General features: G+C 37.5%; 1 protein-coding gene across 9 annotated transcripts in view; it reads left to right on the forward strand.

The window, feature by feature from the left end:
- RYR2 (ryanodine receptor 2) overlaps positions 1–14,214 on the forward strand; it is a 469,316-nt gene that overhangs the window by 113,763 nt on the left and 341,339 nt on the right. For all 9 annotated transcript variants that reach the window (XM_068939250.1, XM_068939252.1, XM_068939253.1 and 6 more), the window contains one exon: positions 4,440–4,559. In XM_068939250.1, coding sequence (XP_068795351.1) covers positions 4,440–4,559 — 120 coding nt within the window. The remainder of the gene's footprint in view (positions 1–4,439; positions 4,560–14,214) is intronic.

Genomic DNA, 14,214 nt, shown 5'->3' on the forward strand with positions numbered 1-14,214 from the left:
TTTCACTTACTCTCTTGGTACCTTTGTTGTTGTATCCAAAAAATGGAAAAATGCGAGGCATGACGAGTTCAGTGCTGAAGGCTGCTATGTGACAGAGACTTAGGGTGGAAATGCTAATGAAGTTTCCAATTTCCACGTGGAGAAAGCAAGTCAGATTGGCAGGTGTATATCAAAGTAGTGATTACTGAGCAAAACAAGAATAGTAGAAATACCTGTAACTGCAAATGTCTGCTGGGATTTTAGGGGTCTGGGCTGCTGCTCTTTCTTCCAATCGGTATAAGAATCTTTTCAAGACTATACTATGTGCCATTTAATTTATGAGTGTTGCAGTTACTTTTTGTGCGTAGTTGAAATAATAATTTTAGTTATGGTGGAATATGGATACTGTTTTTTCAGATTGTAATTAGATGAAAGATATGCTGAACTAGTATTTCACCGCGTATGACAGACACACGCTATTGTTTATTAACACATGCATAACCCTGACGAAGTACAAAGACTGATAATTGTGCTGTGGGAAATTAGAGTTGCTGGCTTTGGCTGTGCATTGAATGTTGATGGTATACAGACAAGTATTTCTGCATGCTTAAAACACTGTTTGTCTGAAATTTTAGATTCCAGGTGGATCAACAATTACTACAAACGATTACATTTTGGCATTAAACTTCTGTGCTTGGAGTTGGCTTCTGGGAATCTCATTCACTTTATGCTCTGTTTAGTTTGCTGTGATATTAGGTAACCCAGCATTTTATAGAGATGTTGAAAATAGTCGTCTGTCCGTGAGCAGCCTGCAGTGAACCAAGCAAGAGATTTAAAGCAAATAAAGCAACATGGAGTCACTTGCATTAAAGACAAAGTTGTTACTTTAAATCTCCTCTGCAGGTACCGTTTATGGGGTTCTGACAGGGAGATTCGTTGAGATGTGTGCACAGGACAGTCCTGTCCCAGCAGAGAGCCGACTAGGGGAGCGCTTGAATGGCGGCGGTGTTTAGCATACAGTTTGCCAGAGATCCTTTTGGATTCTGGGACTGTGAAAAGCAGATTAAGGTATTCCTGTCTGCACCTTTGTGTCGCCTCCACCAGCGAATTTGCAGAGTCAGGTGAGGCGGGTAGGAAAGAATTGGATAGAGGAAAGATTATCTGGATCCATAAATATGTGATTTGCCTAACTTTTGAAGGCTGTGGTGATTTATGGGGAAATATAAATAACTTTAATCTGACAGTGACTGACACAAAATTATGATGATGTAAAACCTCATCTGCATAACATATCGGTATAAAAATATTCTGAAAGTAGTAGGAGGAAGAGAACCAGTTTGAGACATTTCCTAATTCAAGATTTAAGAGTATTTGAGTAATATTTCTCTCTAACAGATATCTAATGAGGCACGCTATGGCTTTCTTTATATGAGAGCAAACTGACCTTCAGTGAAGGTCTTTTTGGAGATGACTTCATTAAAAAAAAAAAAAAAAAAAAAAAAGAGGAAACTGTGCATTTTAACTCCTCTAATACTGGAAGTGGGTAATATCCTGATTTGAAAATAAATTCAGAAAGCTCAGAAAGACAGGGCTGAGATGCTTACCCACTTACTGTTCTCCTCTGAAGAAATGGAATGGAATTATTTGCCTTAATATAATTCTGCAGCATAGTCAAGGAGCGTTTGTATAGGAGTCCTCTGAACAAGTAGTCAGCGAATGTTTGAAGACTGAATCCCAGATAGAGTTTATATTAGATTTTCCTCTAATGATGTGCACAAAAATGAAAAACAACTTAGAGCTGGGTGTATATAATTATCTAAAATTGCCTTTAACTTAACCTGACAAAGGTATTGCACCCTTCTCGTTCCTTACGTGTCAATTTTATCAAATCCTCCTCCACTACAAAGAGAAGCTCAACATAATGATGACTCTACAAGTTGAATTAGGAGCGCGTTTATAACCATCTAAACACAAACCAAAGAAAACGTGGCAAAGCAGATTTGTGATTCACTTTCTTGTTCCAGTAAGCATGTCCTGCCAACCTGGGCATTTTTGAGAAGGACATGAGAGGGAGATTGATTTCCATTAATCAGTAAGCGTTTTTTAAGAAATTAGCTTTATTTGTGAGCTGTGTGTTTAACGCAATATGCCATATACCCTGCTGTACAGCAAAAGAAGAGAAAATGTTTGCAAAATGAGTTGGGAAAGTGTGTGTGTGTGATTTAGCAGTTGCTGTATTCCTTTTCTTAATCCTGCAACAATCAGCATCTATTATCACACATAAATATGAATTCTGGGTGATAATGCAATAATTGGTTTGCAGCCAGTTTGAAAGGGAAGGATATGATGCATTAGATCACTAACTAAAATTAAATACATCAGGGATTTACCTAAAACCAACTCTTATTTTTGATGCTGTCAGCAGGGAGTGATGATTGTAGATGGGACGCTTAGAACGCTCTTCATGCTTTCCCTCAAAGCGCTGTACAGTGGTAGAGAACGAGGTATTACAAAACTGCAAGATTTTCCTAAAGATGGTGGATTTCTCAGAATAGTAGAAAGTAGTTTCCCTATTTTGTCTGTCTTTGGCTATGGAGGTACCGTGTTGGCCTCTTCTCCATTGACCCTTCTGGGGCTGATTCTAGCACAGTGCATGATGGTGACGTGGTGACTGGGTTTCCATTCTGCCTGTGTGGTTATTTAGGAAGAAGGGTAAGGTGAGAAGGAAGAAGAGATTGTGTTTATACAGTTGCAATCTAACACCACCATTTTAACCTTGAGATAAACTTTAATTTGAATCAAGAGGAATTAAGATTAAGAGAAAAGAACAAGCTCTGAGGTACTGAGAAATGCATTTTAATACATACCACTTTTACAAAGAGTGCACAGGAGAACTGTTAATTCTGTATATTTGATCTTCTAGCTCCTTTATTTCAGCCTTATGGGATTTTTCTTTCCCAGTAAATATTTTAAGAAACTTGTAGATTTTGTCAGAGGCCATGCTGTCGTGGAAAATGCGGTAGCACAAACCCTGGAAATACATGCAGACTGAAAAACAAGAAATCAGAAATCAGTCCTACTTTCATGCGGCGTGTACAACCTAGCTTTGCGTAAAGATGAAAAATTGTGAGCAGTGAGTGCGATGATGAAGGATTTACTACTGCAAGCAAGAATTTCCATTCTTTAGTCGTGTCACGTACGTTTAAGCATATGATGTGCAGACTGTTGCTTCGAAGCTCTCACATGGCTGGCTCTGTAGTAGTGTATTACCTAATTACAGTTGCATGTTGAAAACTGCACGTTTTACATATGCACATATAACATTTTCTGGGATTTAACATCTAACTGGAAGCAGTAACTGCTTTTTGCCTCCTACAGCAGGCTGTGAATCATAAGGAACGCGCAGATGAGGCGTTGTTGCTGTTGGAAAATAGTTGACTTAAACTTAGGGTTAGGGTTTGCTACACGAGGGCAGTTAAAAAAGGTACCATGAATTAATTTTTAAAGTGACTGGTTCAACTCCATTTAATCTCTTGTGCAGATGTTCTTTTCAGAATTAAATAAACTGTAGTTTAGTGTAGTTACTAGAGTGAACTAAATTAAGCCAAATAAAAGGCCATTCTAATTAAAAAGGGATGGTTAGTAGTGGTTTTACTTGACTTTAAAATGAACTGAGTGATTTTAAATTCAGGCATTTATTTAATTCAGGTGAATTTTTCTGAATGCCCCTGTGTAAACAGCTGCTTATAAAAGCTCATTTTTTGGTAAATAAGCGTTGCTTTCATGCATGCACTATTATAATCCTTCGCTGCAGTTTCATACTCTTTTGGTTCGGTTGCATTCTTCCTGCTATGATTTTATCATATTGTATTTTATTTACAGTGTTAAATATGACCTTCTCATTATCACTCATGTGAAATTTACTATTGGAAATAGTAAATAAATAAATGAGCAAAATGCACAGGGTCATATATTCATTAGTTTTTCTGTAGCATTCTTAAAAAGAAAAGCTTTGCTAGAGAATAGACTCATTGCAGCAAAATTTTACTTAAGTCTTGTTTCTACAAATAAATTCTTCAGCTTGTGGGTATGTTACTTTACAGAACTGGGATTTAGATAAGGGTCTGCTCCTGTTTTTTAGGGTTGTTGACATCATCTTTTTTGGCTAGATGACTAGAAGGATTTAGTCCATAACATCTGTATCTCATACGTTAATGCTGATTTTTGTGACAAAGATAGGGAAACAGAGGAAAGCACGCATGTAGATATTACAGTTATTTTCACTGAATTGCCCACATTCTCAATTTAGAGAATGAAAATTATGTTGGGATTCAGTTCTGCCTGTGTTCATGGATAACTGTTCCTGATTTTAGCAGACTTTTACTTTGTAAGTGCTTCCTGAAATGTTCTTGTGTCAAAAGCATGTCCACTGTTACATTTTTGTTTCTGTTGTCTGGTAGGATGATGAAGTGGTTCTGCAGTGCACCGCAACTGTCCACAAGGAGCAACAGAAGCTGTGCCTTGCTGCAGAAGGATTTGGGAACAGGCTTTGCTTTTTGGAATCCACATCAAATTCTAAGGTACAACTGACTCTATTTAAATATCGTGAGTCAAGTAAGGATACAATTGTAATATTGCCTGCTTAGATGTAGTATACACAGATCTGCCTAGGAGAGTGGACACATCAAATCTATCCACCATATAATGAATATTTTACCCCCTTTGAAATTGAATCCCTAATTTTGTCATGGCCCTTTGGCTGGACTAGCGCAGTGCTTTCTGTTTTGAGCTACCCTTGAAGACTGCCTAGCACAAGCAGCCTGTCTGAAGAGCGTGCTTGTTATTTGGGTTGCCAAAGCCTAGTTGTGGTTGCTGTACAATTTTTGTATGCTGCAACAGAAAAACACATTTAATTACATTGCTTTTAAGACCATGGGAAAGAAAGTGATTATTCCACCTGTGGTAATTTTTGTTCCATGCCATTTACTCTGACATAGTTATTACTTTAAATCCTTCTAATTTCCCAACCTAGCAAAATGATGGTGCAAATATAAAGGTAATCTTGTATAACAAGTTAATTTATCTAATCTGCCAAAGGATGCTATGCAAAATATATAGTGTCTTGAAAAAAATAATTTTCTTTGCTCTTCGGTGTAAAACATTGGGGATATGTTTTGCATTCACATATGTATAAATAAATGTTATTGAAGACCAAAATGAGCCTTCTGAGAGCAGAACTGGTTTTGTGACCAAAGTGAGTGAGTATACTTGGAGTTTTTGATTATTCAAAAAGAAAGATGTTTGTTGCTTAACATATATTTATTTTTTCTTCAGATAAAATGCAAATGTTTGGTGAGAGAACTAAATAAAGGTAAAGCCTATGGAAAGATACCTAGAAAGATTTAGTACCAAAATTGTTCTGTTTTTAAACTTGCCAACTTCCATAACGTGACTTTAATTATCTCTGATATATTGCAGAGTAATGTTTCATTTTCTGCGTCTCATCATTTTGAATGTATTATTCATTGCAATAAATTTTTCACTGGGATATTAATGATTCATTATAATAGCAGAGATCTTGATGAATTCATTTGCGCTGCTCCATTTTCAGTGAATCTTTTCAACAATAAGATATGTGCCTGGGTGGAACTAGCTGCAGTGCTAGTCGCCTGTAAGGCCAGAAAATTATTTAATGAATTTATTATCACACAGTAAGTTTGGATATCTCATGTCTCACTATATAAAACACCTGAATGTTGTTGTCTTTAAGAAAGACAGTGTAAATTTCAAACCACCTTCCTCTGTTTCCTCACTGATGCCGCCTCTTAACAGCGCTTGGTGAAGCAATAGTTATTCTGCTAGTTCTGCATAAGCTTGGAGAAGAAAAGCAAACAAAAGAACAACATGCAGCTCATCCTTATTTTAATTTTTAAGAGTTGACAGTTCCTAGGATGAGCTCATTTGAAGTCATTTGGAGAGTTAAATACTGAGGGAGACAGAAAATTACAAAATCCCTAAAGCAAAGTTGACTGTAAGTAAGAGTAAGTAAAAATTGTTTTCTCCCCAGTGTCTATGTCCATAATGTATTTTGTATTATTTAAGAAAGATCATAGAAAATACCAAAAGAATGAGCATATGATACTTAGCAAAATGTTTCAGCAGAGTTCTTGAACCAGTTAAAAACATTTCCCTGAATGTCCACGTGAATATTTTCCAGTTGTAATGGAGTCGTGTTGTGTACTTCAATGAAAACATCAGTGGCCAAGGAAAAACAAATTTTGCGTCTGAATTACAGCCAGGTCTCAAGGACAAGGTACCAAACCAAGCGCTGGTTGTAAATGGTAATAATTGACAATAGGCCAAACACACATAATAGTTATCTATCCTTTTAATTATAAATAAGGTAACACTTACATAGCAATACAGTATGCCCGAGGGATCAGTTTTGCATACCTGAATCTGAAGACCAAAGATATGTGCCTAACTAGGTAGTTCTGTTGCAGTCATGTCAAAAATCTAAAGACAGCCTTGTTCGGTCATGGGCAGCTGCAGTGGGTTGTTACACAATTCTGTACAGGTTCGAAGTGTGGCCTAAATTTGGTTCTATGCAGCATTCCAGGTTGCGTTTCTTTAGTGACTGGTAGTCGGGCATTTATGATCTTTGCTTATACCACTGGGGCCTCAGGTATCATCCTGTCATTGTACTTCCAAGATTTCTGCGGTCATCCTGTGCTTGTATTCTTGAGGATCCCTGATACAATCTCCTGCTTTTCTTCCGCACCCTTCAAGAAGTGGCTTCTGGTAATGTAACTGATGTCTTGTGAGCACAGCCTACTTACGTGCACTTTCTTGCTGTAGGATCATTAAATGGTTCACACTACAAAAATAACGGTGAACTAGAAGACCTATATTGACAGAATGGTTTGGCAACTATTTACTATTAGCATTTATCCTATTAGGACAGTAATGCTGGCTGGCACATTGTGAAAGTTTTTAAACTGGAATTGTTTGCCGTAGTGTGGATCTGCAACACAATTATTTCTTTGGAGCATTGTGTGGATTGTATCAGCGGTGTAGGAAAACAGATTTTGAAAGCATCATAGTAACAAAAGATTGATGATAATAGTTGGGCTAAATTAACAAACACTTCAATAAGCATTACAGTCAGTGCACATGTGTTCGAATTTCAAAACTCTTTCCAGAATCCACTTCTTTCACTTTTTTTGGAAGCCTTCCGTGATGTCAAATCACTTTACTGATCAAAAATAATCCTTTTTATTTCTTTAGCTCTGCATATCTGTTGGTTTTCTGTATACCTTAAAAAGTGTTGCTTGAATTAGCTCTGCATATCTGTTGGTTTTCTGTATGCCTTGAAAAGTGTTGCTTGAATTAAAAAAAAACCAAGAGATTTGCATATATTTGGAGCTACATTACAGCTCTTTCAGGCTTGAGCGTGGTTTCTTTTTTTTTTTGTTGCAAATGGAAAGACCATCTTTTGCATGTAGATTTGGTATAGGAGTCTTTCTGAGAAGAAATAAGTCTCAGTCACGCAATGGCATTTTATAAGTCAAATTTCTAAGTATAGTTGTACTTGTGTATGTTTTTGTATATTGGCTTAGTTGTTCTTGTAGGAAGATGCATGTAGTGTGACGTGTGAGTAGGGAATCATAATTCAGGCTGGAAGGGTTGTCAGGAGGTCTCTAATCCAACCCCCCTGCTCAAAGCAGAGTCAGCTCTGAGATCAGACTGGGTCTTTCAGGGCTTTATTCAGCTGGGTCTTGAAACCCTCCAAGGATGGAGATGGCACAACCTCTCTGGGCAGCGTGTTCCACTGCTTGGCTCTCCTCAGGCTGATAAAGCTTTTGCTTGTGCCCTGGAGCCACCAAGATCCCCCAAGTTCTTTTCTACAGAGCTGCTCCCCAGGCAGTCGGACTCCTAACTGGGTGAGGCGGTACCGTTCTTTTGTACGACAAATGTAAGGTTGATGCAAAATGAGCATTTGAGTTAGTGGATTGGCTTGGAGCCCTGAAAGAGGCACAGTGTGGTTGGATTCTGGATTTGTGATGGTGCTGGCCATCGAGGGATGAGGGAGGTGACGTTCTAACCATTCTGTCAAGTTTTACCTGGGAATATTTTCTAGCTTTTTCTGATGATCAAGTAAAAGCTATTTTACCTTGTATTGCATCTTTGTTATTCATTATTTTAACTTGGAAAGTCAGGTAAACGTAGTTGCTACACTTGCCCTGTAATTTCTGATCATCTGTAACTTTCAGGAGTATAGCTGCTTCCTGATTGTTGCACAGTGCACATCAGCAAATTCCTTCAAATGGTCCTCTATGTTCAGGAATAAAACAATAGATAAACAAGGTATCAGGTGTAAGTTGCATATATTTTGAGTAATGGAAAACAGTTCTAAGTATAACACAATCAAGACAAACATATAAATGTCTCACCTGTAGCGATGTAGTAGCTCAAGTGAAAATAATTGTAATTATATTTAATTCTGAACCCATTTCAAAGGAAATGTATCTCAAAACAGATCTTGGTGTAGGGATAGGTTACACTTGCAAATGTGGTGATCATATTCAATATATAAACCATCAAAACTTTTTAGGATGTAAGAAGCAGGAGCAGCAGCAAGAATAACAAAAACCGAAGAAGACAAGCTGAAGACAAGCTTTAAAATGCTTTGTTTGCTTGTCCCATCCTATTATTTCTCCAGGTGGTCTTGGCAAAGTTATGGGAGGAGAAGGCAGAAATTTTGGTTTCTTAAGTGAAAAGAAGAAAATCAGAGATGGATGTCAGAAAAAACCCACAAAGAGCATAAACCTCTTTTTTGAAGATGGCAAGCAAGTGATTTTTGTATCATCATTTGCTTGACTTCTAAATCCTTAAATCCTTGTGTGGAAGATCATCACTTTTATTAAGACAGGATCTATGAATATTTAAATCATCTAAACGGCCAGTGAGATATAACTCTTTACATTTGAAAATTAGATTTTTTTTATATGTAAAGAGGTTGCTAATACGGGGAAGGACATTCATTAAAAAATTATTTTCTGCCATTTCATTTAAGACCTAAATAATGCCATTGATTATTGATAAGTAAACAAGCTGGAGCTTTTTTTTTTTTTTTTTTTTTTGTTATTACTTAACCCTCCAAAAATGTTTGTTACCTCTAAAATTAGGAGCCCATAATTCTTAAACCTATAGTTTTTTTTGCGACACAGCTCCTGATAATTATACTGGTCCATGATGCAGAATTAAAAATACTCAGCTCTGGACCACTCATGAGTGTGGATTGGTCCCTCGTGAACCACTGTACAGCACAACACTTGAGAGTTTCTTTTTTCTGATGGTATAAAGCATTTTTTTTAATCTTGTTTTCATGGCAGGTGGTAAGCTAATACACTTCAAATCCATGATGCTATGCCTTTAGAAGGTGTGCTTGATATCATTAAAAAAGACTTATAAAAATAATGCCATGCTTTTTGTCCCTTTTGAGCTGTCAGCATTTTGGACTTGAGAGAGTGGAGGGTAATATAATCAGGGGTTTTGAAGATTTAAAAACCTCCTGAAAATTCAAGGCTTCCATTTTTGAAGGAGAGTGTGCAATGTGTGAACCTGTGGCTTCAGCTTTCTACTGAGATGTGAATTACTTTTGAAGTAATACATTTAAATGCTTAGAGAAGAGTCTGAAGAGCTTAATGATTCTGTACGTATAGTGAGCTAAAGGTTGACGGGAGGGCAGGATTTTGATTTTATTATTATTTTTTTTTTCCAGAGAGTTAATTTTGTGCTGTGGCAGGGCTTGGTTGCCACACCAGGAAAGGTGCTGGATGTGGGAGTGGAAAGGTCGTGGAGCACCTGGCCAGGCCCGTCTGCCCCGTAACTGGGAGCTGCGTACCTCAGTGGTGCTCCAACCAGTCTTGGTGCCTAGGTGTTACCCTTGTGGGAAGGGATGGAAGATGAAACCTGGCAGTAACGTTGTCACACTGTTCCTTGGACTGCCAAGGTATCTAATTTTTGAGGATTTTCATTGCCCCGAATAGGTCACTCTGCTGGAAGGGAGGAGGAGAACGGGGTGGAAGGGAGGGTGGAGAAGGATGGTTGTGGAGCACGAGCAAGGCAACAGACAAGTAGGACTGTCAAATATGACAAGAAATGTCCGTGTCAACAGTCAAATTCCATATAGACGCCTCTAGGTAAGAGCATCTTCCTGAAGCGTGGGCAAGGGCATGGCTGTAACTCCTGTACCCTGATTGCTCCTGGAAGCTAGAGCTGTCTGGTTCGGCCTCCCAGTTGTGTGGCTGGAGTATGGTCCCTTTTAACAGGGTTATCAAAGAAGGCAGTTCGGTTGGTAAAGCAAATATAGTGATGTTAATTGTTATATCAAGAGCAAATATAATGATCTATTCCTTATGGAAAATCAATAAAAGGCCCTGGAGAAAGACGGCAGAATGTGTTTTCTCTTCAGATGTAAGCCAGAAATTGGGAGCATCTGTGAATTTCCCATCTCTCGGAAAGTTCACAAGCGCTGACCAGTGTTAAGCACAGTCACGCATAACACCGTAAAAAAATGAGAGGCAGATGTAAATAGCTTTGAATATTTTCTTTTAAGAAAAACTATTTATCTTCATTTGTCTTCCAGAATAGAAGACTTGAAGACCAAGATTGCTTTCTTTTTTTTGTCTTGTGCAACAAGCACTTAAGCATGTTCTCAGTGGCCAAGATAATTAATCTCTCTGGCTCCTGCTGAGAAACGGTACCTGTGCTGTGTAGTTTTTGATTGCAATAAATCCAAATGTATAAATAAGCCCACAGTGTCTGGTAGCGTGTGAATGTAAGTAGATGCTTTTCCAGCAGTTACTGACGTAATGAAATACTAAGTATTTTTGAATTTGATTCGCACTGATGAGTGGAATCTAGATTGCCTGCCTGTGTTTGAAGTCGATCATTCTGGGAATTTGACGTACAGTATTTTTTTTTTTCTTTTCTTTTTCATCATTAATATTTGCATCGCTCCCTTCTAAAAAAGTAAAAAAGAAAAAGAAAAAAAGAAAAAAAAAAACCTGGCAGGGCTTTGGCAGGGCTTTGTGCCTGCACCTCAAAGGCAGTTTTAGTTGTCCTTATGTCATGTTGCGAAAATAAATGTTCATATTTAATGGCCAAGATGGCACTTAATCTTATGTAAATGTTCAGAGGGCTCCATTTAGCAGACATTCACTGAGATAATTGATTTTAATAATTTAAATGAGTTGTTAATAAATTTATGCATACTTACACATTAGTTGCCCTACTTTACATGCATAATTTAGACATAGGTAGAGAAAATCTTGGTAAGTGTGGATTTGACAAGATTTGATTCTTTGAATCGTTCTTTCCCACTAAAATGGATGCTTATAGAAGCATTGTAAGTAAAAATGTAACGCATTTTCCTGGAAGAAGCACTGAATTTTATGTTCCTAATATACGCATATTTATATTTATTTACATGTTTGGGGTTCCCTTTTTACTTCTGCTAAGGCTTGTTCAAGTCCTGAGCCTAAATGCATCTGTGTAGCTATATCCGCCAGACTCTATTGTGATTTTTGGACTTAAATCCCCAAACCACAGAAATTATTGCTTGAGATTAAATGAATGTGAAACATATTCAGAGTTCTTTCCAAAGAGCTCTTTTGCTCAAAAGCAGGTGCAAGAGTGCGATCAGGCACTAGCGTTCCTCTCTGAAATATTTATTCCTTTTTGAACACTGTCTTGCTCAACGTTGACCACCTTCCACTCGTACCGTTTCTAGGGATAGTTGACATTCCTCATGTTGGCAGAGTGGACCTTCTGTGTATGGAAGCTTTTGCAACTATTTACGCAAAAATGTAATTGGCTGAAAGCTACGTACAGCAAGGTTTCTGGACCAAAAAAAGCTTCTCTTGGTTACCGTGTTTTAAATGCGAGCAGTGCTCACTGCTGGATTTATTACATATGGAGCTGATACAGCCTTAATAAAGACAGTTGAAAGCCAAAATAGCAGGTTGTGTTAAACTCTCCTGGTTTCTGCCTGCTTCCCCCTCTGCTCCCTCCCCTGCTCCACAGGCTCCCTGGATAAGCCTTCTCGCTAGTTACTGGTGTTAATTCTACCTACGATCCAGACGTGCCACTTTAAAGAGTTGCAGCTAGTTAAGTTGTATTCCTAAAGTTTTGTCTTTCCTGTGCATCCAGTTCTGATACTTTTAATGGGAAGCACAGCTACAGAGTATAAATGAAGAGGGCAAACTTTAGATGAAACTTTCCGTAAAGCAAATCTAGTTAAAGAGAATAATTTTATTTCCTGCTCTTGAGTCAGGCTATTCTAGATGCATCTAGTTAATGTTGTTGCAATGGCAGCGTAACTTTTAAGGGGGCTGGAGTGCTAAACTGACTAAGTTCTGCTTCTGCCATTTGTGAAGTTTAAAATACGTAGTGGTTCCAGAGGCAGTGAAAGACGGCGGGCCAGATGTAAGACAGCAAAAGAGCTACAGCTTTATATTGGCTGAAAATTTTGTCCGCTATTAATAGGTATAGGAGTGCAGCTTAGCATGTTTGTATTGCCAATTGCAGCAGTATGTTAGCTAATTCAAAACAAAACAAAACAAAACCAAAAATATGTGGTATCCTGCAAGGTGTTGGAGGCAATAAATAGTAATCATAATATACCCAATTTGGGAAATGTAATTGTGCTCATTGTTCAGATTGTAACTCCTTTTGCAGCAGATATTTGGAATTTGAAATAAATTCAAGAATGGGTTATTCTAATCTTACGGAAATGTTCATTATCATATCTAGTGTTGTCCGAGATAAACATTGAGTTTTAAACATTGAGGCACTATTTGCTACCAAGAAGAAATAAAAGCTCTTCCTATCTACAAAATATACCTTTCCTGATGAGAGTTCCTTTTTTCAATCACACCCAGTTATTTAATATTTAAAAAGATGATGTTGGGCGAGCTCAGTTCTCTGGGTACTTTTGAATACCTCGTGAAAGAGTTGTTCTTTGTTTCTTGGGGATAAGTTTGCCTCCCCCATGTTGAGTTACTTAGAATCCACAGGATTTTATTGCATGACTTAAAATTGTGGGTATTTGCTGGTTTTTGTTTATTGTTAAAATATGCTTTAGGGACTGTTATCAGTAAAGCACTTGAAAAAGCGCCTTCAAAGGAGAGTGCTGAGTACCTAAGTATGTCACGTCATGCACGACATGTTAACCTGAAGATGTGGCAGTGGCAACTGAAAGATGCAATCAAAATCATTTTGCTGTTGGGGAAGTAGGTGTAGATGATCCAACAGACCTTTTCTTGTCTTTCTTACCTCATAGGTAATTTGCAGCTAGCACCTTTTTTTGATTTTTGCTTGCTATTCTTGAATATTCTACTAACGATTTGGCATTTCATATTACTTGTAAAATTTGTACAAAATTCTGCTGCGCTTGCAGACTGTAGAGCAATAAATGTTACAGCTCAGTGTTTACCTTGGGTGATGTGTAAATTTACTGTTAATTTACTGTGTTAATTTAATCTGTTGGTATTATTATTTATATTATCACAATACTCCGAGTCATGGCTCTATGCAAAAGAAAAGTACGTATGATATGTATGTATATATTATGTCTGTGTTATCAACTAACCAATACAAGATAAATTAATACTAAAAACTAAATGAGCAATTTTAAATGATTTGCATTTCATACTACTAGTAACATAAGGCATCCTGTCAGGAAACTGAACTTAAAGCTGTGTAATTTGTGTAATTTAACTAACATAAATTGCAATTTTCACTGTCTAATATACAGTTTGCATTTTTTTCCAATATCAGTGTCTCTCGTTTGAAGAAATGTTTATGGAAACATATCCTTTTTAAGTAATGGAACAGATCTAGAGAATTCAACTTCTGGTATAAAGCGAGTGGAAAAGACTGAAAATCTCATTACAACATTTTCCTTTAAACCTATATATTCCAGTAGCTGTTCAGTCTGCTTCTTGTTTAAAGATTAAAAAGAAGTAGATATTATGCTGGGAAATCATGTCTGAGACACCGCTGTGAAAACAGCAACCTGGTGTAAGAAGGTCAGATAGACAAGGTACAATCGTATAATTGGTGTAGTGGGCGTTCTGCAGGCTTCTGAAAAACTGTCAGTTTGCTGCGATTTAGCTTCTGAGTCCTACCCTCTTTAGTACTGGTCCTATTGAAAAGGAGAGTTGCTCT

Source organism: Struthio camelus, chromosome 3, assembly GCF_040807025.1.
Source record: "Struthio camelus isolate bStrCam1 chromosome 3, bStrCam1.hap1, whole genome shotgun sequence".
NCBI lineage: Eukaryota > Metazoa > Chordata > Aves > Struthioniformes > Struthionidae > Struthio > Struthio camelus.